The sequence below is a fragment of the Phalacrocorax carbo genome, chromosome 2, assembly GCF_963921805.1.
Source record: "Phalacrocorax carbo chromosome 2, bPhaCar2.1, whole genome shotgun sequence".
NCBI classification, from domain to species: Eukaryota; Metazoa; Chordata; class Aves; order Suliformes; family Phalacrocoracidae; genus Phalacrocorax; species Phalacrocorax carbo.
Genome location: NC_087514.1, coordinates 71207200 through 71227770, shown reverse-complemented (window position 1 = coordinate 71227770; position 20571 = coordinate 71207200). Strand labels below are relative to the sequence as shown.

Below are 20571 nucleotides of genomic sequence, written 5' to 3'. Positions count from 1 at the left end.
TGTCTCGTAGCAGTTTTATGGTTTAAGTTGAGGAAGATTTGTAGACCAGGTCATTCCTGCTGTTACTAATGTCAGTGTGTCAGTAGAAAAGTTGCCCTTGACTTTGATGGAAGCAGACCCTTAGCTCATGTCCTTAGTGAAACATGACAGTACAGATGTGTCAGTAGCCTCTACCCGGCTTGTGCTTAGTATGCCTCGGCCACAGAAGGGCACAGTTCCTCTGGCAAGGGGTGAAGCGGTCAAAGACAGTTTTTCTCAACCTAAATCAATCAAATGACCTTTTGGAAGCCTAAGAAATGAAGAGCCTTTTTAAAAAAAAAAAAACAACTGGGAAAGAAAATAGAAGATCCGTCTTGTCCATGCTGTCATCATGGTTTTCACTGAGAACCAAATAAAAGCCAGTCTAAGCTCTGACTGTTCATTATTTTTGTTATTTCTCCAGTTTGTTTGCTTCCTCGTATGTATATGTGGAAGTATGAGGACGCGGAGTCATGAGGAAAGGGGTGACTTCTATTAGGTTCGCTGGTGATTTTTTTGCAGTAGTCTCTTGCTGGTTTGCAGACCGCTGCTTCCCAAGCACCCATGTAAAAGGTGTTCTGTCAGCTGGGTTTGAAGCAAAACCAAGATGAGAAAGGACACTTGTGATTGAGCACCGAGGCTCAGAGGCCAAAGCGTGGTTTCCAGACTCGCTGTTTGCTCATGGACCTAAGCCCCAGCCCAGCGCCATTTCCAGCTATAACCTCCCCGAGGCTGCTCCTGTGCTTGGCTACGCACAGAGCCCCGACTCAGCAAAGCAGTGTAGCATCTCCTTAAGGTTGTCCTCATTTGGTAAAACACCTAAACACATGCTTTGCTTGCTTGAATATGTGCTTGCTTATGAGCCACTGACAGCAGTGAGCCCCTGTTTTGGTGAACTGGAACCTTTTCTTGTCACCTATAAGCCATCTGTAATGGTCATCCCCGGTAGATGCTTGTGAGTATGTATGCCCATGAGCACCCAATTAGGCCCTGTCACACACACTTCTGCCTGAAAACTGCTCATGTGCATAGTGTTTGCCGGATTGCAGCCTTGCTTTATAACTAATTTAAAAACTAAATGAAACGTTCCTTCTCCAGAAGGGAAATTCTGCTGCAGAAATGTGCATTAAGCAGTTGGGGCATTAAAGGTTTTAATATCCGAACTCCATTAAATGAATTGTTTTATCATTTGCAGAGGATTCATTACCTTCTAAGAGGCCTTTTGTCTAACAAGCATTTTGCAAAAACTAAGCTAATCAGCTCTGTTCCTGTTTATAATTTTCCCACTACAAATATTTATATGCTATAATTTGTCCTTCTGCTTTCCTTTCTATCTAAGAACAAGCACATTAAAATTTTTCTGACATGCCATTGCATTCAGAAAAGCCCTACAGGATATAATAGAAAATTATAAACTCTCTATAGTTCTTTCTTTGTAGGCCATTACGGAGAGTTAAACAGAGTCAGCAGGAGAGACGAAGGGTCATGCTAACTAGTGCCAGACATGCCACTGTATCCCTCCTCTCTCACGTGGTTTTGGAAGGGGCCACCCCACAAGCTCCTCAGCCCCCACGGTGTCCCCAGCTCTGCTCCCAGCAGACAGAGCTGGGCTGAAGAGCGGTCCTGAGGAGCAGGGTCACCAGAGCTCAGGCAGTGGCAGTTGGCATCCCCTGCTTGCAAGGGGTGTGCAGGCAGTCTGACCAGGGTCTTCCTGCCCCACGCCAAGTGTAATCAAGCAGCACAAGACAATTAAGCTTCGGTCAGCATTGAAAGCGGTGTGGGTCGCATTCCCCTGGGGAGCCAGGAGGAGCTTTTCTGATGAAAACAGGGAGACTGCTTGTCCCACCTGACTGACCTGTGTCTTAACTGTGCTTGTTGTTTTCAGGCGTTCACGATTCAGGGGCAGTATGCCATCCCTCATCCAGACGTGAGTCCTGCGCATGTAAATTACTACCTTTTTCTTCCTCTCCCTCCTATTTGTTCTGGGCAACATTTGCTTTCTACAGTTAGCAATAAAGATATGGCCTAAGGACACCTTTCTGAACAACACACTGTAGAGCCACGTGTTAGCTCAGCTGCATCTCTTACATTTTGTAATAATTGCTAGAAAGTACAATGGCCCAGGAACAAATGACAGTTATCTTGGTCTTTCTTTGCATGTGATATATTTGAGTTCTTTTAATATGTAATTCTACAGTAATTAGTTAATATTAACAATAGCCATTACATGTAATAACAGTAGAGATGTCATTTATAACCAGTTTGGGTTGTTTGGTTTTTGTTTTTTTCTCTACGGTAGATTAGAATGAATGATTAAACCTTTTTGTTTTTCCAATATAATTTTAATTAATCCAGTTTTAGAACACATAAGATGGTTTCTCTGCTCTGAAATAATTCCATTTGATTGGTTAGTTCTAATTTCCCATCCTGCCCTGCAGTTGACCAAGCTTCACCAGTTGGCTATGCAGCATCCCCCCTTTACTCCCCTTGGGCAGACCACCCCTGGTTTCCCTGGTACGTACCCATGACCCCCTGGGGATGTCCTTCTTCTTAACAGCTTTGTTTCCCGTGGTCATTACATCATTTTAATAATAAATGTGGTCAATGACCAGTGATCCTTCTGTTTTTACACGTTAATCTCTGTTCTTCCCCCCACCCTTGCCTCTGTTAAAGTTCCTTTCATCATTACTAAAACATGCTTTGTTTGTTACATTTATTTAATCAAAACCGCTTTATTTGTGCCACTGGCTAAAAGCCCTGAGTTTCTTTTCTTCAGCCCTTGTGAAGTTATTATGGACCACACAGTATGTACCAGTTGGTCCTGAGTGAAGTACTTGGGCGTGCATCTTGTCAAATTTCCAGTTTGGTAACATGGTTCAGAAAGAAACAAACGCAGGAAAACAGGATGTAATCATGGTACAGAAATACTGATTAAAGAAATCACGGCACGCTGAAACTCGCATTCCTTGCAGAGCCAAAAGCCTTGAGAGCACCTGTAATCATCACTGCTGGGACAAATACCTCTTTTCCTATGAGATACATAGATATAGCTACAAAATGCAATGGAAATTTCCGTAAATTAAGGTCTGCAAATTTGGTCCATACTTATTAAAGCTGAAGCTGTATTCTTGATTCAAGAGCGAGAGGTCAGCTAACCCTGCAATAAATAATTTTTACTGTACTTCACTACATACACGCTAGGCATCTAAGAACTACACAAACCCGAAGTACATATGTACTGGTACATGCTTTGTACGGCAAATAACATTTTATCAAATACATCAAATTCTGTGAGGAACTTGATTGTTCTATATTCAATGGAAAATAAGCATATGCATCTCTTGACTGTAAACATAAGTAAAATGGAGGTGAGTCACCTTTTTGTAAGACTATTTCTATTCCATCTTTTCTAGTTGGAAATGAGTATTTTGGGCATGTCTTTGCAGATTATAATAATAATAATAATAACAATAAACACCAAAAAGAGCTAGAGGAGAGAAAGAGACATGACGTCCAAAATATATGTTTGTTTCTTCATGATGTATCTGATAAAATATCTACAAGTCATACTAAACTGCCTTTCCTAGCTTTGTATTTTCCTTATTCTTGTCATTAACATGCTGCTCCTTAATCTTCCCCTGGTTATATTTGTGAGATGTATGTTTCTGTAATGTTACTGTGTGTTAGATCAATAATTCCATTTTTCCTGAGCATTTTCCTTTTGTCCACCCAATTTACAAACAAATGTATGCAGCTTAGACTATTTTGTACATTCCCCTTCAAAAATTACCCTTCCAAACATTACTTCGGCAACTAATCCCACATATAATTTCAAAATGTTCCTAGGTTGATTTCCTCATCCTTATGTTCGTTTATTAATTTTTCTTTTTCATATCTATGTATTTTGTTCTGCTAATTGTTCATTTGACTCCCACTTCTATTTTCCGTATTCTAGAACTCCTGGTAGACAGGTCAAATTTCAGCCATCCATTAACTTCTCAATTGATGTGTTTAGAACAAACTTCAGAGACTAATTTTAGGGGAAAGCCTTCATTTTGTAGAAGCTTTTTATGACCCTGTGGAATCTCATGTGACATTTGTTGCTTTGGTGGGTTAAAGGTTAATTAAAATAAGACTGATTTAAAACTAGTCCAGCCCTCTGAGTTTTGCATCTCTTGCTTTCTTTTCTGTTTCGCTAGCAGTTCTCTATTTTTCCTTGCTCCTCTCTCTTTTTTTCCTTCTATCTGTATGTTTCCTTCTTTAAAATATCATTTATTGTGTCTTGCCCTTCTTGCAAACAACTGGCGTAACATTTTCCCTCTGTCCCCTGAATAGGACTGGATGCCACTACTCCAACCAGTTCCCATGAACTTACTATTCCCAATGATGTAAGTGGACCAATAGTCAGTATCACTTTCTCTTCTCTCACTCCTCTGCCATGCGAGGGGAAACCTCTCTTCTTTGGCTGATTTGTAAACACTAGTCCCCAGAACAAACTGTACAGCATTTAGTCTGTTGGGGAGGGGGTATGAGGGGTTAGGGAAATGCTGGACAGAAGCAGCAGGTGGCACTCTCAGGTGGCACTAGCACGGCTGGTCTCAGTAGAAGGGCTAAAGGATATGGAAAAATGTACAGCCCTCTGTGCTGTGCATTGGGCCGGAGTCCTCCATGCCAGGGAGAGGAGAGCTTGTACCACAACGGCTTGTGCTGTGCCAGTCTCCGCTGCACCCCGCACTTACCTGAGACTGCATTTTTCCTGAGCAAAAAAAAGCTACTTTAGTTATATAAAGGTGCAATATAAGGGTTTATTTGAAAAACAAGGGCTAAAAACATTCCTGCTCCAGCAGCTCTGGACCAGCTGTGGTCAACAGACCCAGCCTCCATGAGCAATACGGTGCTGAATCGTAAAACGGCTACTGAAAGTGCCCAACTGATACGCTGTGTGTCATATAAAAATGCCTTCCCGTTTTATTCACATTCATTGCAAACAAGGCAGGGAGGGGGGAGGTTTCAGTTTTCATTACAAATGAGCCACCTGGAAAATGCAAGATTTCCCCTCCAGTAAAAAAAGATTTCAGGCATGAGTGAGATCACAAATAGCAATTATATTACTTAAGAGATACTTACAGTATTGTGTAAGCCCTATTAAACTCAGTGGCAACGATTTACAGTAAGAAAAAATACAGAGTGACAAAGAAGCGAAGGTGTGAGTGCTGTAGTTTTGTAAGTTTTGTGTTACGTAAAAGATGCCCTGGTGATTTATCAGTACCTACTTTACTATGCAATTTATTGTATTTTGAGAATTTATGGGAGCACCCTGTTTATCCCTACAGTGCAAGTTTTTTAATCTCACTTTCAGGCAGATGCTACTCTTGCCATCGGTGATATAAATCCAAGGTCACTCTTCTGACTTCTTTCAGGGTTCATAGCGGAGAAAGAGAAGGAGAAAGTTGGCCTTGTGTCCTGTAGTGTAGCAGAAAACTAATATAAAGTTTCTCATCCAGGAGGTATTAAATGCCCTGGCTCAGCACTATCCTCTGAAAAGCAAACACATCCTTGCTAGTAGAAGACTTTTTCTGGCTGCACAGTGTGTGTCTTGCTGTTCTTGCTAAAGGAGCAAATCCAAGGCCAAAATGGGGTTAGGTTTAGAAACAGCCTGCAGGGGCTCTACTGGTGGTGAAAGGGAGTTCTGATGTTCATATGGTGATAAGGTGTTCATTAAGGGACTGAAAGACATTAGTGCTGCCCACATGCACTGCGTGTGCATGCGTGCGTGCGTGTGTGTGCGTGCACCTGGTGCTGCAGTGCCAGCACAGAGGGCAAGAAGGGCTCTCCTGTCCTGTCGGGCATCAGGGGCCGCTTGGGAATTTTGCAGGGGGAAAAGCAGTTTCCCCATGTGTCTCCCCAAGGCGTTCGCTCTGCCCGTGCCCTGGGCTGTCAGCAGTGCCCTGCCAGGCTGTTCTAGGGCTGCAGCAGCAGGAGGGTTCCATCTGTGGGGTCTCCCGGCGTAACCATGCATACCGGTGTCCCGCAGCCCCATCACTGCTGCAGCAAGGCTGCTCTCCGGGCAGCCCAGTGCCAAAAATTAGGAGATGAGGGAGACGGAGGGATATGGGGCAGAGAGGGAGCAGGGTGAGGAGGTGCCAGCACCCATGTTTCAGATATGTCCTGTCAGTCAGAACCTGTGCACGGAGGGAGGTCAGGGAGGGATAAGCAACAGCAGTTGTGCAGCAAAGCCCACGTGCGTAATTTGACTTCACTTTCCCGATAAGCATCTCCTAGTCCCAGTTTTGACAGATGGACAGTTGGTGCGGCACGGCGATTTTATATCTGGTTGAAGGGGAAGGAATCTGCAGGCTCTGGCATGGGGCTGTGGTGCAGCCCTGAGGCTGCACATGGCCAGTCCCCTGCCTGCCCCAACTCCAGGGATCCCCTGTGCTGCATGAGTCCCCCGGCTTTCTTGTCATATATATTTATGCATGCAAAAGTCCAGCGCAGGAGAAGAACGTGAGACTTGGAAATATCTAGACGCTCTGCAGCTACCAGAGAAGTCAGTGTATATCTACATGTGCTGCACTTATTTTTTAAAAACAAGATAATGATAAGCACATAAAGTCAAAGCCTCAGTAAGAATCTGATGGAGCAAAATCAGATAAAAAGAGAATAAGGAGCTCAGACTTCAGCCTAGTCTACAGAAAGTAAATAATAATAGCCATTTACAATTTGCAGGGCTTCCTATTAAAATACATTTTGCTCATTCCCTGTCTGGCAGTGACAGAATTTTTTTCCTGTTATTAATGATTCCTGTAACAACATCATGCTGCTTTCTTCATACAGTATGCTGATAATTGTAACTAACCTGTTGCTCAATAACAAAGAGATACCGGATAACAAAGAAATGCATTTTACAGAAAGTTATTTTCCAGGTGCTAAAAGCCGAATCTTCCTTTCCAAATAATGTATTCAGAAGATTTGCCTTTATGGGTTCTGAATTTGCCTTTCTAACTTCTGAATATCTCCAAAAAGAGAAGAGAGAGGACATTTCTACTGGTCCTTCTCAGAAGTCACTTTGATCCTTATCTAGTATCTCCTTTTCCTCATCAAAACCACTTGTTTATGTAATTGTGTTTCACATAAATCCCAGAATAAAGTAGCATTAACAGTGGCAGGTCCTTAAGGGAATGGAGGAGATGGTGTCCCTGGGTGTAGCTGATTGGTCATATAATAGGTGTCTTAAGACAGAATTATAGAATCATTAAAGTTGGAAAAGACCTCTAGGATCATCAAGTCCAACCATCAGCCCAGCACCACCATGTCTTCCAAACCACGCCCTGAAGTGCCATGTATACAGGGTTTTTTGAAATACCTCCAGGGATGGCGACTCCACCACCTCTCTGGGCAGCCTGTTCCAGTGCCTGACCACTCTTTCAGTAAAGAAATTTTTCCTAATATCCAATCTAAACCTCCCTGATGCAGCTTGAAGCCATTTCCTCTCATCCTATCGCTAGTGACTGGGGAGAAGAGACCAACACCCACCTCACTACAACCTCCCTTCAGATAGTTGTAGGGAGCGAGATTTCACAATCCAATCCCCCAAAATGTCAATTGAGAGTAAATTAACAAAAGCCTGTCTTATTAAAATTTATGCATATTTTGCATATATGTGGGAGAGAGAGGCAGAGGCAAGTAACAGGAAGACAACTTCCCCCTCAGAAAACACCAAGAACATTTTTAAGAAAGCTGTAAATCTGATCAATACTCCATAGAAACAGAAATGTCAATCCATCCAAGTTGGAAATGGCATACTGGAGAACTGCCTTTATTCCCGCATGGAGCCAGAAGGACTTCCCTGCAAACGATGGAGGGGGGCATACATGTGCAAAATGCTCTCAGAGCAGCCCACAGTGAAATCCAGCCTCGGCTCCCCATGATGCTCCAGGGAGATCCACGTGGCACTGCCACTTCCACCAGCAGTCACTGGGGGGACTGAGCGCTCATCTTTGCAGATCCCCAGTCTATCGCCTGTGGAGGGGAGAACCAGCGCAAGCCCTAAAGGAGAACATAAGGGCAGTGTCCAACCCTAGCTGTGACTTCCAGCAAGGCCACCCACCACCTACACATTACAGGAAAAGTGCACCTCGCCCTCCCTACAGCCCTCTCCCAGAAGAGTCCAAGTGCCATGTTCTTATAAAACTAAGCTGCTGGCTAAGCCCAACCCTGGGTCAGAAACTTCAGAGTTGCGTGAGAGGGTTTAAAAGTAATGGTTAGGTGAAGACTTAATAACACACACAAAATGTGCTGGGAAAGGTCCTGCAGTAGTGTAAGCCAAAGCACTTCTACTGAAAGCAAGGGACCTGTGGATTCAACCTCAACAAGTTAACCTTACTGCTCTGAACCTCCTATGTAATAGAGATAATGTCCAGAGCAAAAATACAGAAATAATCACATTCTGTCGGCTAAGCATGTTTAAGGAGGTGTGTTATCAAAAAAGTCATTTTTAATCCTTTTGATATGTTTGAACATGGCCTGGTTTTTGTGTTCCCTTAAGCTAAGAAAATAGCAATTGATTCCTCCAGGAGACCTGTCCACATGAGGTCAAGAATCAGTAGAGAGATTTCACAGGCTTAATATCCATCAGAAGCAGTGTGACATGTTTGGTGGAACAAACACTTCTGAGCAGGAAAAGTAAGTCCCTCCAGAACCACCTACTGCTCTGTTTAGGGAACAGGATGTGAACTGACGTTGGGCCCTCAATAAATTGAAACACACACAAATCTGCAGAGTCGTTTGGGTTACAAAACAAGTAATAAGAAGGCTCATTTCTGAAAATATTTTCTCAGTTTGCTGTTCACCTCCTTGCAAAACCTATGAGATTGTTATAGTCCAGATTTCTCATTCTCCTGGCAAGGAAAGTGAAGTTTATTATTAGTACTAGTATTATTATTATTGGTTTTTAAGAGGCACAGAATCTTTAAGCATCTCTTTCCAGGCCTTGCAGTAAGTCTGTAAAGAACCGTAATCATACCTCAAGAGATTTTTTTTTCTCCCTACAGAATACTCTGCCCTGGAATTTCTAATGAAAAAAAAAAAACCTAACCAAAACCTGGAACTAAGAAAGCCTCTATCTTATGAAAGGTGATTGAAGAGGCTCCTTCACAATGAGCACCTGCTTGCTCAACTAATGCAGAGGCTTTGACAAAGCCAACGGCCTTATTCTGGGTTGGCAGCAGGGAACCAAGGAGAACCACGTCTACCTGTGGTCAACCCCACTGCTCCAGACTGTGGATAGCAAGTTGCAGAGGCTACTTCCCTGACCCTTTTTACCTGTATTTAAAATGAAAGTGAGCTCCGTGCCACTTCCTGTGACAAGCAATACTCTGCATTGGACTTGGATAATAAACCAAAAACTAAAAGTCTGATTGCTCCCAGTGCTGCACAGAAGTACTGCAGTGTGATGGACATAGCAGAAAAAACCTGTAGGAAACACCCAGCAGAAAGCTGTTGTTATTATTAGGCTCTGGCAGTGACTTTAGCGTTATGGAGAAAAAGTGTGTGTGTGTATATATATATATTTAGCATTTATATTTAGCATTATGGGGAGGAAAAAAAACAGAGATGGCATAGTGTATTGGGAGAAACTATCAGCATCAAGAGTTTGGGCAGGAGGAATCACAGTAGACCTTCCAGTCGCACCCTTTAAGAGTCCAGACTTCTGATGCAGTCCTGTTTACATTGGTATGAGCAGAACTTTACTGAAGCACAGAGTAAAACTGAAAGCAGGCAAAAAGTGGAATTCACATTATAGGTGGGACTGGTGTGTTTGGGTTTGGTGTTTTTTTGCATGAGGAGAAATGAGGTACACTGAGGTAGGGAGAGAAGTAGTGTAGAAAAAGTGGAAAGGGACTAGTTTTTCCATGGTGCTCATAATCCAAGAAGGAGGGGACATCAGCTGAAATTTTGAGGTATGTGGACAAATGGTGGTACTTGCACACAACACACGAGCTAGCTTTGCAGGTCACTTCTATGGCCTTTCTGGGACAGCAGAAAGAGAAACGGGTTCAAAAAGAAATTGTCAGACACAGGAACTATTGAGCATGAAGACAGAGATACCAGCTGCTACTCATGTAGTCTGTAAGCCTTAGGTGGGAATTTGGGGTACCAATGGGAACTTTGTTTTATACCTCTCACACTGTTTCTATCCTTTTTTTTTTGTAAGTCTGTACTACTGCCACAATCAGAGGCAGCAGGCTGCTGGGCTAGGTGCACATCTGCTCTCAGCTGTTCTGCTCAAGTCTTGAGAGAGCTGAAATATATATGCGTATACATCCACATATATGTGTGTGTGTTTGTATTATATATATTATACATGTATATATTTATAGTATATGTATTATACTATAGTGCATGGTAGGCTTGGTGTAGTCTATAGCAGGTTTGGCTCCTCTTTCACATGGGCCAGCTTTATCACTTAGTTTCTGGAGAATTTCCTCTTGATTTATTCCATAAGTGACAGTAAGGCTCACTGTATGTTGAGCAAGCAAGTGAGCATCAAAAATAATGCAGCACCTAAAGTCTGTGAAAATGGCTATATGTTTACTGCCCTCCACACTCCCTCCACACTAACTCTGTCTGCTGAGCTTGGAAAAGAAGCGAACCCATGTCTGTGAAACACGCAGCATTGCATGCAAGGTAGCAACTTTCAAAGTCTGGGAAGCTTACCTTTGTGGTGAGGGACTTCGTGGGACTGAATTACACATAGCCTGCCAACTCATGTGAAATGGCCAGCTACAGAATGATGGGGGGCAGCAGACGGTGTTAGAAAGGTCAGGCTTGAAAAGAGATGCGTGTTTGGTTGCAGTTTGACATGGCTTCATCTCAAAGCAGGGCAGGACAGATGGTTTTATGTAAAATCTAATGTCCATGGTCTGATTGATCAAAGCCTTGTAGATTAAAACCATTCCCTTGAACACCTTCTAGAACCCGTCATCTCTTGCAAATTCAGATACTGCACAAATTTCATCATTAAGTAACACACAATGGCATAGGCACCCCAGAGAGAGCCCAAGCACCCCAGCACTACTGTCCTTCCTGCATGGCAAATGGAGAAGTGTATTCTGCGTGAGCTGCAGGTCATGTCACAGCTTGCAGAGCATGTTCAAGCGGCTCGTTGTCACAGCAACAAAGGATGACTTCGGAGAGCTTCAGTACGAAGGTTACCAAACCCCTCTTCCAGATGCTTGCATCACCAATATCCTTGACCAGGCTGGACTGAATCCTCACTACCTAACTTGAAGTCAGCTAGGAGACTGCAAATACTTTCTACTGACCCACCTGTCTTACAAGCCTCTTTAGAGGACCCCCAGCATGTGCAAGTGGCAGCGTCCTGAGCGACCTGGCAAGTGCCTTCTCAGAGGTGGTGAACCAGACATGTAAGACTATGTCTCACAACATGTCTGAAGACACAGCAGCCGCATGCAGTTCTGCTTTGAATGCCACAATGACAACCACGCCTGTGGACTGGACTGCTTGAAATTCTTCTAAGTAATATATTTTTGCATGTTTTTTACACCAAGTAATTTTATCAGCTTTCCATCCTTCTGCTTTAGATGGAGGGAATATGTACAGTCTACAATTTCCTGTTGACACTTAGGACGTATTATTAAAGCAACCACAAGCATATTCAGATCTGCACATTATGTGAGAAGTATCAGAGGAATCTGAAGATGTGACAGGCACCGTAACAGCTGCTGCACAGTCTAAACTCTGGTCATTGCTTCATAAGATCATCAGTAGCAACAGACGGATTCTTGACCGGTTGCCTCAAGATCATCATTGCAAAACCAGTTAGATGCTAGTTGTGGCAGAAGGAAATAACTGACAGCTTCCACTCCTGTTGGCCATTTCAAGCCACCCTGATACCTGGGGGCACAACTCTGGCTAGTAGTCTAGTAAAGACAACCCAAGGTTTTTCCCTGCTCTGTGCTCCATTCTGCTTCTGCAGTAGTGAAGCTTCTGACCAGATTTGGGTAAATTATACCTACATTATGGCATGCAGTCGATTAATGAGACCAATATTATGGAAATCCATTACCAGGTTTTGACAGATAAGAGTGGATCTAGACCTGCCAGTTTTGCTGTACAATGATGCTCTCATAGGACTGCCTTTGCTTTCCTCATACTGATGCCATACTCTGATTAAAAAAAAAGCCACCACTGGCTGGCTCTGGTGCTACCCCCTGTGCTCTGCGTGCTCTTCTCTCCTGCTTCACCTTCGCTACCTGCGGACCGTGGAGGCCAGTGAGACTGAAGTGCAGGAAGCGGACACGTAGGGATCCCTGTGCTGCTACCAGCTAGCATATGCAGGCACAGAGACAGGCTAGAGGCTTCCCGATGAAGCTCACATAGGCCCTCTGCACTGGCACGTGCAGTCACACACTAAGCCAGGGCCTCAGGATAAGGAGGGGGAGCTCAGCGAGGCCCTCATCTTTGAACAGGACAGGAACCTGTGTTTCCTGAAATCTCCTTTCTTCCCCCGTGTGAGTACTCCTCTTGTGCTTGGTCTCTGTTTTGGCTACCCAGGTACACGCTTTGGCTTTCTGCTTGCCCCTGAGCATGAAGCAAGGATTATTCTGGTGTGGGGAGAGGAGGTTCTTTCGATAAAATGTCTGGACAATATGAATCTGTTTCTGCCAGGATACTCCAGGTACTATAGTACCAGAAAGGGTGACACATCAGGGCCTGAAGCAGCGGGAAGGGTGGGAAGGGAAGGCAGTCTCTGCATCTTGGTACATCCTCCTGCCAGACTGGCAACATCATCCCAGTGTCAACAGACCTGTAGAGCAAAGTTTCCATTTTCTACCCTTTCTGGCCATTGCTGAGCTTCTCAGCACCCATCTTTCCTTAAAAAAAAGTGACCCACTCCTCACCCTTGCAGAAGCCAAAACATCTCATCCTCAGCTGCTGGCTTGGTGCCTACTTGCTCTTGGGGGCTCCCTGTGCTGTAGGAGCAACACCCCGGCACAGTGAGCACACTCCCTTACCCCCGCTGCAACGTCTGCTGCTAAACACTTCCTCGAGGTCTTGTACACCATTCCAAAAGCTTGTGACTCCACCAAGAGCACTTAAACAACTTTTAAAACACTGTTAATTGAAGATAACACCAGTGCAGTTTTACTAAAAGAGTTGAGGGGATCTAGGGACTCACACACAAAATGCAGGCTCAATTCTATTAATGACATACGAGTTTTGGTAAGTTTCTGTAAAGGCACGCAGACAAATGTCAGTCTTTTCCTACACCTGCTTCTGTCTGCAGTTACAGAGCTGTAAATCCCACTGACTTTAATAGCGCAGTACCTGGCTTAGCAAGGACCACGTGTGCTCAGGGAGGTCTAGGGCTAGAGGATGCGCTGGAACGGTGCAAAGCCGCCCAGCGGCTGGTCAGCCTGAATTCCAGCTGCTGTTCTTGGCTTGCTGCTGCCACTGGCAAGTCAGGCTGGGCTGTGTTTCTGCATTCATCAGCACCACAGCACGCTGTCGTTTTCTGCCACAGAAGACAGCTAAATAATCTGCTATTGAGCCGATAGCCATGTAGCAGCAAAATGTGATTTAGAGACGTATGACCATAGAGCCAATAGACCGTGCTAGTTATTCCTTCCAAACAGCACAGCAAAAATCTTCTGTTTTGATACTGAGTCTTTCATAACCATGTTTTTATCAATACTACAAATTGCAGTTAAGTGGTTTTTGCTTGTGTCTGTGGCACTAATCTCGGTCTTTGTCCCGCTCCAGTTAATAGGCTGCATTATTGGCAGACAAGGCAGTAAGATAAATGAAATCAGGCAGATGTCAGGAGCGCAGATCAAGATTGCTAATGCCACAGAAGGCTCCGCAGAACGACAAGTTACAATCACAGGATCCCCTGCAAACATCAGCTTAGCACAGTACCTCATTAATGCAAGGTAAGTTTGCTTTGTAAGTGATAATGCTTCTGCGAGATTGCTCTGCGTGCTCTCCAGCAAATGTCTGTCCTGGATAGATCCAGAAAGTTGCTTTGCAGTGTCCATTTTGCATAGCATTATTCAATTCCTAATGATTTGTAAAGCCTGTATCATTAGAACCTGTGTTTGCTGTTGGTTTGTATGGAAACCAGCTTAATCTGGTGCAATTCCAGATACATGTTGAATGACAAAAGCTGAAAAGTCTGAATACTCACATTGGCTCCCACCTAAAACATAGGTGGATATATTAAATGACAATCACACATTCTTTAGAAGAAAATACTTTTCACAGACCCATTTTACTGTCCTAAATAGCAAATATAGTGAAACAGATTGCAAAACAGATTTAATTTAACTGGAAATTGCCATTCAGGGTTGATACTAAACTGACATTTGGTTGCTAAAGGGGTGTGGGATTTATTTATTAAAAGCATTCCCTAATGAGGCGGGGTGAGACTAACTGCTTCTCCACTTCTCAGTGCCAGAATTAATGAAAGCACTGGCTGTTTAGCTAAGCCATTGAGTTGGCTTAAATCTCTATCAGTTTGGATATGGTTATTTAGAAAAATATTAAAATTGATAGCCACCTTTATTTGTGATTATCCTGAGACGGTAGTGCAATGGATATGGTGCTGTCTCATAGATCTACTTGTAAATGGTGGATCAAGGCAATATATTGCAGGGAGGGGGAGTATCTACATATTTTATTGCCTTTTTTTGTGTCCTCCCCCCCCCCCCAAAAAAAAAAATACTGCGATATGAATCAAGCTTTATGTTTAACTATGTTTGCTATTAAGGTAGTAGAAAGTATGTGATTTATATAGTGAGGTGCTGTAGTCATAGCAGGTCTACAGTCTCCTACGGTCCAACCTCCCCTCCAGCCCAGTTCTGTAGTGCACACCTGCAAGCCCCTGTAAATGTCTTAATGGAGGAAAAGGAGGTTTGTGTAGCTTTGTGTTACAACAAACAAAAACATTACTTTTTATAATTCAGTTTGAAAGTCGTTTCCTAGGAAAAGATATATTGAGGGGTGGTGTTGTGAAGCCTAAGATAAGTTGCTTCCAGAACTCTAAAACAGCCTACAGATCTTTTGATTTATATTTTTTTGTAGCAAATATAAGTCACTTCCGTAAGCCCTGTAATCAAATAAAAATGTGTTCCCTCCTTTAACCCTTAAGGATATGTTCTTCTCTTGGTGTTCAGGGATTCCCCACACATCGAGACGAGAATAGACCCCTTCATTTTTAGTTGCACAAACACCATATGGCATGCATCTGGATCTCAGAAGATAACAATTTAAGATCTTCAAGACAGCTAAAGCATGCAAATAAAATAATGCACTTATTAATGGCGTTGCAGTGAGCTGCTCACCAGAGACAGAAACTCTAGTGACCAAACCTCTGTTTGACTCACTTTAGAAAATCCTGTGAACTCTCACACTTCTGTTTATTACTGTTTAATGATTCTTTTGATGGAATGGGAAATATATGAGGTCCTTTAACATACTTTTGCAAAGAAGAAAACTTCTCAGCAGTCATATACCGCGGATACTCTATCTATACCCTGTGAACCCAGGAACAAAATATTTTCTTCCTGCTGAATTTCTAGATAGAAGTCATTTGTTACCATCATCTACAATAAACCATCATATATTATTATGTACCATGTGTTGAAACTGTATTTAGATGAAGTGACTTCATTTGTAAATGAAGACTCTTTAAGTAATGTGTAATAAATTAAGCTCTAAGGTAACATAGGACATTAAGGTGGCTGTTTCATTTTAAGAAGTGACACTGTTCCAGATTTCTCCTTTCACAAGAGAAATTCCTGTCCAGTTAGGTGCCCCCGCAGCAGCAGTGCTAACTCGCAGTGGCACTGGAGGAAGAGCTGAGAAGCTTTCAGGCAAGAGGGAGGACTGCTCCAGCTGGGGTTTAGGCGCTCGGGCAGGTTTTGAGAGGCAGATCTAGGCTGCTGCTGCCTGTGCACGCTGGGAGCCAATTTCAGTGTCTGTCAGTTCTAAAACTGTCACAAGTAATGCCGTCTTTATTAAAGATGTTGGCGTCAAATACACAATGGTGGGGAAGAGCTGAGTACAGTACCTAGGCTGCCCAAGGTATAGTCTGGTATGTCAAAATAATAATTATAATAAGTAAAAGCCATATAAGCATTCAGGGTGAGGTGGGTTTAGTTTCCAGGGACAGTATTTGTGCAAAAATCAGTGTCTCACAGCAGCATAAGATGTAAGGAAGAAAAAGCTATCCACCGTATTCCTGAAACAATCTGTGTGTATCTTTAAACTATCCTCCAACCAAAGTTGCCATCTATAGAAGAATTTATCGAGTTGTTTTAAGACTTTTATTGCAATCTGGTGTTGAATATGTACATAATATACTCTAAATTATAGATATATAAATACATTGATACAATATCAAGACAGAGATTTAAATCTTTCTGAAGTATTGTTTTGATTCTGTATTGATCACCCGAGCGCTGACCTCTGTACGAGTAGAATGTGTCCCAGCTTGTTTGCAGTAGAAGTGTCTTTTGTTCCTGTAAAATCTTCTGTCTTTTAACTGGTCTCCATTGTAGTAACTCTATTTTCGTGATCCAATTCCATCTTCTAGCTTTTATTAAGAATGAACCGCAGTTTAGGTTTCCTGTGTAATAGCTGACTTTGGATGGTAAATGAACTGTAGCCAGCAGCACTTTCTCCTTGTTGAAGAGCAGTTTCTTGAAGATATTTTTTTACTGCCATTTTGATGAGAGGTTCATTCACAGAGCTAACAGGACCGCCAAAGCCACGCTCGAGCTTTATTCCTTTCACCAGTTTTGGGGTATTGCAGGATGTGGGCTTCAGTGTATATATTCATAAAGTGTAGTTCTTCAAAGGGACAGCATAAAATTGGCACCATGAAATTTTATATGAAGGCTGCCTCATCCGCTTTCACATTCAATTTTCTTGCATCTACAATTGGTTTGGGAAACGGCTGCTGTCACAGGACAGCTCATAGCTAACCTGATCTACTTTCACTTTACGTGTTACTACCAGTAATAAATGTGAAGCAGGGCAAATTAGAGCTTTAACTGTACCTCTGTGAGTACACCAGAGGCGGGGAGTTTGAGTGGCTGCTACCAACAGCAACATTTAGCCTGTGGGATCTATTCTGTGGGTGCAGGAGAAAGCTCAAGCTCAAATAGCATCCACATCAGTAGGAGGGGTTTTTCTGGTTTTGTTAAATGTGAGGTAGGCAAATTTGGAGTCACTGAAACACTGAGACTTGCATTATCTTTCTATATACCTCCCTCCCAGAATAAAACTGACTCAGAAATGTAAAAAAAAATTCTAACTGTATAAACTGAGTTTTTGAAAATCTACTAAGGTCTCACCATGCAACCCCTACACTCCAAGTCGAGGATGCACGCTGGCGTTGGATCCACCATTTCAGTGGATAGAAACAAGTTTTCTTGATGTAAACCCCACTGTGCGAGTAGATTGCAAGTAGCACAGCTAACAGCGTAAGGATGCTCTTCTCTCTGCAAAGAGCAACTCCGCTGTGGAGGTTAGAAAAAAATCTGAGATGCTCAGCCACAGGCACAGATAAGCACCACCGGGTAGGAAAACCAAAGCTTTACCTCCTACTACCACTTGCCCTCCCAGCCCCTCAGAGAAGACATGAACCTTCCAATTTCCCAGCAAGAGCTGATGAGGCATTAATACTCCAAGAGCCCTCTTTCTTTTGCAGAGAGGAGAGGAGCTTGGTGCTTAAGCATTTCCCTCTCTCCTCCACTCTCCTCTCCTGGCTCAGACCCACTTTGGGTAGCCTTTAGACTCACCTTCAGCAGCAGTTTTTTGGGAAGCTTTAGTCCAACATCCCCACCCCCTATATAGTGCTAGTTCATCACTGGCGTCCTTGCCCTTGCACAAAGAGGGCAGGCCTTCCAGTTGTTGCCTTTCTCTGACAACAAATAGACCAGGGGCTGTTATTCTCAAGCCTGCATGTAAACCTAGGGCGAGGCAAGGCGGGGCTCATCCAAGCCCGGAGTAGGGCGACGGTGCTCCCCTCCCTTGTCCTGGGGAAGGAGCCTGGCTATAGCTACTCTCTAACCCTGCACGCCCAGCCCCCTAGTGCCAACAGGGACCAGCACAAACCCTGCGTTGGGAAGCTTCCCCCAGGCCTGATGGGACTTGATAAGAAAACGGCAGGTCCTCTGCCACACAGGTCCACTGCAGAGCCGGCTGGTTGCTCAGGGCATTCCGCTCTGGGAGGGAGAAGCTGCTGCAGCTCCTCAGCTCACGGCAGGAGAAAGCCCAGGAGCCTGACAAGTTAGTAATTACTGAAAAAAAAAACCCCACCAAACCCAAACTTGGAATTAATACACGTATAACTGTAGCTAGCAAAGATTTTCTAACCCACAGTCCCATTTATATGCTAGACTGCCATACCTTCCAGCTGGTCACGTGCAAAATGCATCCTGAAATTAGTATTTAGGTTGTTTGCCAACCCAAACAGCAGTGCACAAGCTGCAACACACCTCAAAGGGAGGATTTAGCTAGGTAAACACTTTGTCGTGTGAAAAATCCAACACATCCTTGGAATTACTGTATTTTACTGTGTAAAAACGTACAGAAAAGCCTAAGTGCATGGGCCAAACTCATCTTACCTGCGGATGGGTGGAATTAGACTAAAGGGAAGGTGGTTTGATACCTACATCCTCCGAAGAGCCCGTCATGGCCTTGGGCTCGGAGGGCGGGTCAATCGGAACTTCCTCGTGCTGGTGGGGTCTGTCTGACGATGTGTATCTTGTATCCATGTAGTTCCTTGTCTGTCAGCTGGTAAGCTCTTTTATGTTCACTGTAACCACTGCCACAAGCTCAGAAAGGCTAGCGCTGCTGTGGAAGCTGGGGTGCTTTTTAGTCTTCCTTTTTACTGTTTTCCTTATAAGATTGCATAAATTTTTTTGTTGTGATTTAAAAAAAGTCTGGGAAAGTACAAATCGAAGTGAACACACTGGCTAATCAGGCTTGTTTTATATGAAAAATGCACATTGACCTCACAATGAATGAAATGAAAAAACTTTCTAAAAAACAAAAACCCCAAACAAAACTTTATGCCTTAGATGGAAGCAGCAAATCATTGCTCAGTCTCCTCTCATCCTAGCAAAATGATGAAGGGTATTATTTATGCCACAAAATTGCCAAATTGAAAAAATTACCAAAACCCCCCGCGTCCCCCTTTCAAAAATACCGTAATTTTGAAAAGCGAAATTCACCATATCAGTGCTGGGGAGTAAACCTCATAGTTATTTTAAGTTTTATTTTAAGTTTTGGTTTTTTCCATCTTTTTGCCATTACCTGCATTCCTTAAATTTCTTTTTTTCATATGTAAAATGAACTAGCAAACCCCCAACCTTTTTTTTTTTTTCTTTTTCTTTTTTTTTTTTGGAAATAACTTTAGAGTCTCAATAATGTTTTCACCATCAAATCATGAAAAACCCTTTTGTTATTTCTCTTCTTTAACACATAACATGTTCCTCCTTTGACCCTCATTTTCCCTTTTTTTCTCTCTCTCTCCCCCTCTCCCTCCCTCTCGTCTGTCCCCCTCGTCCACCGATCTAATCCTGCCCTTTCGTGGTTGCCGTCCCTCTGTCCTTCCCTCCTCCTCCTCCTCCTCCTCCTTCTCCTCCTGGCCCCACCGCCCTGGCTGGACCCTCCCAACCTGTTTGTTCCTCTTCCTCTCTTCGTTTGCAGCTTAGAGATGGCTAAAGTCAGCACCCAGACCGCTTCCGTCACGACCCCTGTTGACCTCAACATGAACCTCTCTCAGTCTGCCACCCCTACCTCCACCCCCACCTCCATGGCCGTGCTGGCGGCCGCCTCCGCCGTTACCGTCAGTACCCCCCCTCCCCTACCAACTCTGCCAACCACCCACTATGCCGTTCCTGTCTCCAGTCTGCTTGGCATGAAAACTGTCCCACTCCTGGCACTAAATGCCGCGGCCGCCGCGGGGGCCACGGGGAGTTTGTCCGCTTACACTGCCAAAATTCCTTCGACGAGCGGGGTTAAGAAATCTGACCGCCAGAAGTTTGCTCCATATTGAAGGGATGAGACACAATGCAAGCTTTGCCAGCTCTACCAAGAGTCTGTGGTAGATCCTAGTTATCAAGGAAACAATACGGCATCTTTTATTTTCTGTTAAATTGCTAGTGTTAACTGTTGCCGACTCAAGTCGTCTTCCGCTCTCCATAACGACTAACACCCGGGCACCACCTACCAACTAGTTCCAACAGCGGGCGGGCGCCAGCCCCGGGCCTTTCCCCGTCCCTCCGCTGGGGCCGTGGCCACAGCTGGCCCTGCAGCAGCTGGCCCTGCGGCAGCCCCGCAGCATGGCAGGGTGCCCCCACCCCAGCAAGGAGACACCTGGCGAGAAAGGAAAAATATAAATGAGGCAAGATTTTGGCAACAGGGTCCTGCTCCGGCAATACTGCCTGGCATGTAAATACAGTTATACCCCTTTGAAGGCAACACTCCGACTGCAGAACAATTTTCTCTGGTGAA

General features: G+C 43.9%; 1 protein-coding gene across 11 annotated transcripts in view; it reads left to right on the top strand.

Moving 5' to 3' along the window:
- LOC104050949 (poly(rC)-binding protein 3) overlaps window positions 1-20321 on the top strand; it is a 512398-nt gene extending 492077 nt beyond the window's left edge. For 4 of the 11 annotated variants that reach the window (XM_064443230.1, XM_064443231.1, XM_064443232.1 and 1 more), the window contains 5 exons: window positions 1904-1960; window positions 2457-2532; window positions 4354-4406; window positions 13807-13976; window positions 19765-20320. In XM_064443230.1, the coding sequence (XP_064299300.1) occupies window positions 1904-1960; window positions 2457-2532; window positions 4354-4406; window positions 13807-13976; window positions 19765-20113 (705 nt within the window). In that variant the 3' untranslated portion in view covers window positions 20114-20320. The other 7 variants (XM_064443235.1, XM_064443233.1, XM_064443229.1 and 4 more) reach the window with 6 other exon arrangements.
- The last annotated feature ends 250 nt before the right edge of the window (window positions 20322-20571 follow it).